This window comes from Vicia villosa, linkage group LG1, assembly GCF_029867415.1.
Source record: "Vicia villosa cultivar HV-30 ecotype Madison, WI linkage group LG1, Vvil1.0, whole genome shotgun sequence".
NCBI lineage: Eukaryota > Viridiplantae > Streptophyta > Magnoliopsida > Fabales > Fabaceae > Vicia > Vicia villosa.
The window spans coordinates 48,193,156-48,201,929 of NC_081180.1; the positions used below are offsets into that span (position 1 = coordinate 48,193,156).

At 33.9% G+C, this 8,774-nt stretch overlaps 1 protein-coding gene across 2 annotated transcripts in view; it reads left to right on the plus strand.

The window, feature by feature from the left end:
* Positions 1-4,002, plus strand: part of LOC131636927 (uridine/cytidine kinase UKL1, chloroplastic-like) — a 36,637-nt gene extending 32,635 nt beyond the window's left edge. For both annotated transcript variants that reach the window (XM_058907516.1, XM_058907510.1), the window contains exons 5-14: positions 888-984; positions 1,564-1,643; positions 2,274-2,468; positions 2,572-2,655; positions 2,735-2,795; positions 2,884-2,944; positions 3,056-3,146; positions 3,269-3,341; positions 3,510-3,592; positions 3,676-4,002. In XM_058907516.1, the coding sequence (XP_058763499.1) occupies positions 888-984; positions 1,564-1,643; positions 2,274-2,468; positions 2,572-2,655; positions 2,735-2,795; positions 2,884-2,944; positions 3,056-3,146; positions 3,269-3,341; positions 3,510-3,592; positions 3,676-3,825 (975 nt within the window). In that variant the 3' untranslated portion in view covers positions 3,826-4,002. The remainder of the gene's footprint in view (positions 1-887; positions 985-1,563; positions 1,644-2,273; positions 2,469-2,571; positions 2,656-2,734; positions 2,796-2,883; positions 2,945-3,055; positions 3,147-3,268; positions 3,342-3,509; positions 3,593-3,675) is intronic.
* Positions 4,003-8,774: the final 4,772 nt, after the last annotated feature.

Below are 8,774 nucleotides of genomic sequence, written 5' to 3' on the forward strand. Positions count from 1 at the left end.
TCTCATTAATTTAAATTAGGTGCTGTGTTAGTGTCAGTTGTTCTCAGATTTGTTGATATGTTTAAATCTAAGATAATATGGGTCACAATAGCCATTAGTTGATATTATTTTCATACCCTTCAATTATTAACGACCACTCCATCTATTCTTAATTATAAAACTTATTTTCTATTTTGGTTGTTCTTTATTTTAAAACTCTCTTCAAACTTTCATATGCATTAGTAACTTATAGTTGTGAAACACAAATTTGTTTTTTCCCTTCTATTATGTCATTAATTGTATATGTAATTATTTAAAATTAAACACATTATTTACAAACTTATTGTTACAGCCACTTTTCTTAATTTTGGCAAAATTTATAGGAGGTCTTATGATAAGGAATATAGAGAGTAAGCCCTCAGGGATTGGCAGGTTGATGAAGGCTTGTGACATGAGAATGTGCTTCTCTCAGGTCTCAAGTTCAAACGCTAGATGCTAACAATTCTTGTGTTGGATCAATCCATAGAGAGCAAAACTCTGACTTTAAATAGAACCCCTGCAAGTAGATGGCGTGATCAGTCTCCCTGATTAGTTGGTTCTAGGGCCGGATATTGTGTTTTCAGAAAAAGAAAAAAAAGAGATAGAGAGAGTGTATATTTGTCCCTGTGTCTATCTATGCATTCATGATTTGTGTCTGTCTATTTAGAAGAAGAAAGAGCATAATTCATTTCTCTTATCTATTGATTTTTCCGCCTTAAAACTAAATGCTCTTTCTTCACTATGATTATTATTGAAAGTAACTTTCTAACTGTTTTCAGACAGTTATGATTGGAAGTGTAATATCCATGTAAGATTAAGATGTAGGCAAGTGCTTATTGATTACTAATACAACAACTCACCTTTGGCAGGTCAATGCATCTGAAGTAGTTATTTTGGAGGGTATATTGGTTTTTCACGAACAACGTGTCCGCGACTTGATGAATATGAAGATATTTGTTGATGCAGGTTTATTGAATTTCCATTTTGTTTATCATTTCAATCTGTTGAACAATCTATAACAGGCTAAATTGGTTTAAAGTAGTACTACGATGTCTATAATGGATAAAACCTAGTTAAAAACTTGGGCTATATGTTTAAAGGTCCCACTTTTAAACTTTATATTCACTAACCAAAATGTACTCTAGGCATGCTTCTTGTTATTTGAGGAAATGTAAATTGTTGCCTTCTAGTTTCTTTAACATCATGCATCTCTCTCTGTTCTTTATAAGTTCTATTCTATCCCGTGTATCTGTTTTAATGTACATAGGAATGGGAGGGAATGTAAGTTTCTAAGTACAAACCAGCAATTTAATTTTCAAACCTCCGTCCCTATTGCAAGGGTACCAAATATATAGAGAATAAGTGGCAACCATGCAATCTAGTAAAATAAGGAGAATAAGTTCTATTCATCCAAAGTTTTTTAAATGATATATGGCGAAAATTTTCTATGATAATGATCTCTCTATAAAATTTGTCACCTTGGCATTGGATTTTATATTTTCTTATGCTTGTAGTTATACTGATGTTGCACTGCAATTTATGTAGATCCTGATGTAAGGCTTTCCCGGAGAATAAGACGAGATACAGTTGAGAGGGGTAGAGATGTGCACTCTGTACTGGAACAGGCAAGACTTTTAATCTTTTGTAAATTATAACTTCATCATATGTCAGTAATTCAGGACTCAGAGTATTATTTGTAAAAAGTAACAATTTATTTTTATTTATATCTTACAATTGATAAAATATGTTTTTTGTTAGCAAGATAACAAAGAAGTAGCAGAGACAAACTAATGTTAGATACAACAAGTCCCACTAATTGTAAAGGAAGATAGGCTTTGAGCCAAAATTGCATTGCCATATAATATGCAAATAAGTGAACAACTAATCCTGAAACTCTTGCATTATGATGTTTCATGTCTTAAATATACAATAGTGCACTAAATCATCAAATGGTTTTTCCTCTTTTTTTAAATGAAAAAAAGACATGTTATTTTAGCATAAAAAATATAATATTTTTCTTGCCTGTATTGCGATCCTATTCCTATATTTCTCTGGACAACTATGCGTTGCTTTTTTTCGAGAATGACACTAGTAACTACTAACATGATAGGTTGAGTGCATGTTAGAATCTGGTTTGTTCTGTTTTTCTTTTCTGAACAAGCATTTGGTTTTGCCTTTGTACAACACTATTTCCTGACTGTCGACCGATAGATAAAATTCTGTGGCTGATATGGAATATCATACTAAATTTTCAGTATGCTAAATTTGTTAAGCCTGCCTTCGATGATTTTATTCTTCCATCCAAAAAGTATGCTGACATAATCATACCTCGTGGGGGAGATAATCGTGTAGCAATTGACTTGATCGTTCAACATATCCGCACTAAGCTTGGCCAACATAACCTCTGTAAGATATATCCAAATTTGCATGTGATACAGTCTACTTTCCAGGTGATTTTCGTATTCTGCATTTCCTCCTACAAAATTCTGTTTTATTATTTTGCTCCAAGGAGAATTTATCATGCATACTTCTAAAGTTTGAGCTTTCTTACAGACTAGAGGCATGCACACTCTTATTCGGGATACAGAAATATCCAAGCATGACTTTGTTTTTTATTCAGATCGGCTAATTCGTTTGGTAGGTCATGCTTTATACAATATGACAGGGTTTACAGCCTCCACTAACAAACTAATATTATTATCACTGGTCTTAACAGGTAGTGGAACATGGTCTTGGTTACTTGCCATTTACAGAAAAACAAGTTATCACACCTACAGGTCTGTCCAAGGAAGAGGATATATCATTCAATTGATTAAATTTATCACAAAGAGAAAGACTGCTAAATCATTGTTTTCCACATTTTAGGATCAATTTATATTGGAGTTGATTTTTGTAAGAAACTGTGTGGAGTATCTGTTATTCGAAGGTATATTTTCTAACAACTTCTTCAGTTTTTCTTTTCCTTGACAAGCAACTACTTCTTCAGTTGTTTTATTCATTAAGGAAAGGAAAATTTATAACTTACCTTAATTTACAGTGGTGAAAGCATGGAAAATGCTTTGCGGGCATGCTGTAAAGGAATAAAAATAGGAAAAATTCTCATCCACCGTGGAGGTGATGAAACCCAGGTAATCAGTTCCCATTTTTTACTCTGTTTATTCTTTCTTGAATTTGTTAGTTTCTGTGTAAGATGAAATGATACAATGCAAGTCTTGAAATGTAACTTAGCACAATGTTTTCTTTCTATAAGCTTATATATGAGAAGCTTCCTAAAGACATTTCAGAGAGACATGTTCTTCTCATGGACCCAGTACTTGGCACAGGTCAGTTATCAGAAGTCACAACTTTTCATTCACCATAAGATGTTCTTTAACAGTCTCACTATATATGCAACAAATTAATTCTGAGTAACAATAATACATTATAATTACAGTTATATGAGATTGGAAAACATTAACATCATGTACCTTATTAATTATTGAATTGTTCAGGTAACTCTGCGAGCCAAGCAATCGAGCTTCTTATTAAGAAAGGAGTTCCAGAGTCCCAGATAATATTCCTTAACCTTGTCTCTGTGAGTTACTCAATTGAATACTTGTAAAACCCTATTAATGCTCACTGAATACCATTATAATAAATTTCAATACTGATTTTCAGGCTCCTGAGGGAATACAGTATGTATGTAAACGTTTTCCACACATTAAAGTTGTTACTTCGGAGATTGAAGAAGGACTAAATGACCAGTTCCGTGTCGTGCCTGGGTTAGGAGAATTTGGTGACCGATATTTTGGTACAGATGAATCTTAGAGGCAAAAACCTTAAACAATGGAGGGGAAAAAGGTTGGAAAAGATGTTGGCATTTATTACTGTGTATAATATTCATCTCTGAATATAAAGCTATAATCATGAACAACTCCACCTTAATAATAGATTAGATACATTGATTATTTAATAAATATAAAAAAAATATGTTTTTCTTATAAATACGATCAGAGGGAAGAACTCGAGTCAATGCTTAAGATTTCTCGTATCTACACCCCACGTACATTCCCTCGCTGCTTCACTTTGGGCATGCCTCAAACAATTACCCCATGAGCATGAACCTTGGATTTATTTCCTCTAATAAATGGCTGCCAAGAACTCCCACCTCATTTTGTTAATAATTGGCCGTATAACATCTTGGGAAATGTTCTTTTCACTCCTAAGGATGCGCCTCACACCTCTTGAAACCTGAAATTGCTGTTAGGCTACCTATGCATGTTCATTTAGGCTATATATTTCACACCTCTTGAAACCTGAAATTGCTGTTAGACTACCTATGCATGTTCATTTAGGCTATATATTTCGATTCCGCTACTATCTAATGAAGATAAAACAACTTATGATTTCTAAAACATCAATCAAAACACAAAGAAAGAAAGAGTTTTAAAAAATTTACCAAATCAAATGGATGAGAAAGAGAAGCTTGAATGGATGAAAAACTTGAAAGTTGAATGAATGAGAAAGAGCTCCGATGGTAAAAGCTTGATAAGATCAGAACCTTGAATGGATGTGAGAGCTGAAATGATCTTTTTTTAGTACTTTTTAGAAAATGGGGGAAGAGGGAAGGGAAGGGTATAGCGCGAGTATATGAAATAAAAACGTTTGGAGATGCATCTTCGGACCACTCACTGAATTTTAAATTAATGGTATGTACGAAGATGTATCTCCGAACTTACCTTTTACACAAACAAAGATGCATCTCCAGATTAAATTTTGACAAAAATAAAGTGCCTCATCAACTTGTGATGAGGAGTGTCTAAAAAAAATGTGTGGTGGTAGGGGAGCACCCTTAAGGATGGAAAAGTAATGCCCTAACATCTTAAAACTTGTATATCAGTGAAATGGTACATATTACATGCACAATAACAACATATAAGGGCCTGTAACAAATACTCCAGTTGTTTCAAATTAGTTGTTCCATTATATAGAGGGCGTTGCTCTTCCCACACTTCGTGGTGAAGAGTCACCCTTTTAAAATCTAAAATTGTATTTTTCAAATTTGAAAGTATACTTCCGTACACACTCTAAATACACCACATTCATTCGTAAGTGAGTTACCCATCCTCATTTTGCTATAAATTAGTACGAAAATGCATCTTTGTAAAATTTTCATAAGTATATTTTTGTAATAACCTTTAGGTAGTAAGATTTGACATTTTTTAAGAAATCATATATTATAGGTCATTTTTAATAAATATACTATTATAAAAAACGTGTTATCAATTAAACCATACAATGATGTAATTCAATTAAAATGTCATTTATTAGAATTAATCCATAATCCATAATTAAACATCATTGTTTACAAATTACAAACCATAATACAAATATTATCAAAATAGAAATAAAAGTAAACTATTGGGTATATCTACCACTGTTCCTTCTCTACCTCCTATATTGTAAGGCATTTCATGCCTCGAATAGAATGGTCTCTATATGACCTTCACATGAGTGTTTTTTGGAAACTCTCTTCTATACTCGCTCACAGAATATCCATAATATTACGACATGCAAGTAACACATTAATATCATGATCTACCCTAACACGTTCCTCTTCTAATATCTCTTGATGAGTTGGTCTAGGTGAATCTCCATGAGTATCTGGTGTCATGTAAGGATGTGACACTCTAAAATATCATTGAATGTAGTTGAATGTATTGTACTACTCCATGGCTGGTGAGCTGGCACTAGGGGTGGCAAAACGGGCGGCCCGCCCCATTTAAGCCCGTCCAAAAGCGGGGTGGGGCGGGGCGGGCCTACTTAGGTGTCCAAGCTCAAAAGTCATGCCCACCCCGTTTACTAACGAGTTGGCGGGCTGGCCCGCCAATTTTTATTTATTTTTTTATTTTACAATTTGATTTACCACATAATTTACAAAAAAAAATAATTATAACCAAAAAGGTCGGCAAATTTTTTTTTAAAAAAAAATGCACAATAGAACTTCAACATATCTTAAGTCCAAACAGTTCAAAAAATAAAACAAATAAAGATCAATTATAACAAAAAAATAACGAAATAAACTCAACCACAATAAAAAACGTATCAAAATAAATAAATAAATACTATATATCACTTTATTCCTATTTAAAAGCTAACTACTAAAAAACTCAATTAAGAATTTACATAAAACAGACCGTGATAACAATTACACCGCATAATACATCACGGTGCATAAAATAGTAGTGCATAAAATATCAACGCCTAACTTTCTCACTAATTACTTCATATAAACTTTTATATTAGCCGATTCCTTAATAGTTAAATCCAACATTTGTCACACTTATAGACTCATCAAATTCCTCCTTTTCTTAAAATCAACATCTATTTCTAAAGAAAACATGTGAGCTAATGTATTAACAACTTAATAATTTTGCATGTTATACAATTGTTCTTTTATTTCAAGCTTTTCCAATCAACACATGTATTAGCAAGTTATAGAAAGAACGTTACAATTATAATGCAATTTGTATGTATAATAATTTAGAATACAATTCAATTAATATAATTCTAGGAGAAGAATGTTGTTTTTATAGTTAAAGTTGTTTTAATTCTAAATAAAAAAATTTAACAAAAAGCCTGCGGGCAAAACCCGCCCCGCCTCGGCCCGGTTTTTTAAGCGGGTTAGGCGGGGCGGACCAACTTAAGGTACCGAGCCGAAAATCTCAGTCCAGCCCGTCTAAAATGGCGGGTCAAACAGGCCGACCCGGCGGACCTGCCCCGTTTTGCCACCCCTAGCTGGCACCATTTATGCTTCCTTTTGTACTAGATGATTACAGAAATCATCAAATATCACATCAACATATTTATGGACGATAACGGGAGGAGCATACACCGCTTGAAGTCAATGAAGTATCTAAAGTAAACCACATCGACGTAATAAGCACTTTTGTCTCCAAATATTGGTGTGTCAACCAAATACATGAGGTATGACTTCAATGCACATGCTTTATGATGCAATACTTGTGCGCCATCACCATCGGCTTCCATTTTCGCAGACAGGTGGTCTATATTCAACTTCTCTAGAAATTCAAATCTTGCATGACACTCTATGATGTCATTCATATCCTTTTGGACATCAATTGGACCAGCTCCCCCATGTATTGCACCATCATGGCCAGTGCATAAGGTCTGGTGATTTTAGACTGGTTTAATAATTTTCCCTGATCAGAAGATGTAGCAGGGATGACACATAATCCAGTGTGATGGACATTTCACCAATCTCAAGATGAAAAGATGACGTCTCTGAGTGTCATCTCTCCCCAAAAGCTAACAGCTTGCTATGGTTAATAATAGTATAACCAAACATGCATAAATGTTGCAGCCTAGATAGTTGCATGACATCATGAAACCATTGCTCCTCAGGGTGCTGCAGCATCTCAATCTTCCTACCGCAGTTGATGCATTTTAAAGCATCATACTGCAAAAAAAAAAACAGATCAACGCCAGAAAGTGTAAATATTATAACACATATGTTTCAAAGAAAAGCTACAAATTTACTTTACCTCTTCATCTTACACGTTCCTAGCAGCATGGTTTGCATACAGAGACAATAGTGAAGTGTCATAGGGTCTTCTCCAAAAACCTCGGGAATGGCAGCATCGATAGCAGGCGCATCAACATGGACTGGTAGGGCTTCTGGGGCAGTAGCAGGTGACACTTGCCTCCGGGAAGACGAAGCTGGAGACACCTGCATCAAATGAACTGGAATCAACTAGTGGCCGCGCGAGCTTAGCTCTCTCCCTGCAAACAGATGCATGTTGGAACACTCTATAGTGCCTCAGTCGATATTGGTTGTCAGTCATTTTACCTATAATTAAGCCAGAGAAAGAAAACAAAATCAAACCCAGATGACATACGTGCAAAATCAAACAATGCATACATAATACGGAAGTGCACTTCCGTAACTCAGGAAAATCAAATTTAGATAAAATACGGAAGTGTACTTCTGTATTTTCCTAAAAGGCAAAAATGGGAGAAAATGCAGAAATGGCTCATGTACTATGATTTAAATGTCAATTCGTGCCACGATAAACTACGTATTATGAGTGTAACTACAATCTAATGTAACTTAAACAACCTATTTAGTAATGCACACATCAAAAATCAAAAAAGGAGGGAAATGAAAAAAATACTAAATGTGAGAAGTGGAAGCTCTTTGATTGAATGGACTTGGGTAGTGATTGATAAAATTATTGGATTAAACGCAGTGCAATAGAAAGTTTGAGAAAGGTTGAAAATGGTGGATTTAGGGTTTTTTGTGCACACTTTTTTTTTTAATTTAGAGGAAGTTCTGTCGAAAATGACGAAGGGGGAGATTTAGCGCGATAATATCACTCAAAACGCGTCTGACGGTATATTTTCGTATTTTACGGAGATATGCACCTCCGTATTCATTTATGTTAAATTGAAGGTGGCTCACTTATGAATGAATGTAATAAAATTTTTGTGCACTCGAAAATACATCTCCGTATTTTAAGAACATTTTTTATTTTTCACTAGGATGTGTTAGCACCATTAAGGATGCAACAATCCCTTATTTAGAGCTCTTTGTACAAGTTTTGTTTTTTAAAATCTATAGTTTATAAACTGTTTTAAAAAGATGAAAAATAAACAAATTTTTTCATATATTTAGATTTTTTAGATTTAAAAAAAAACTTATTTTATTTGTATTTCATTTTTAAATATCTTTTATTTTAGTTTAGATATTGTTCAAA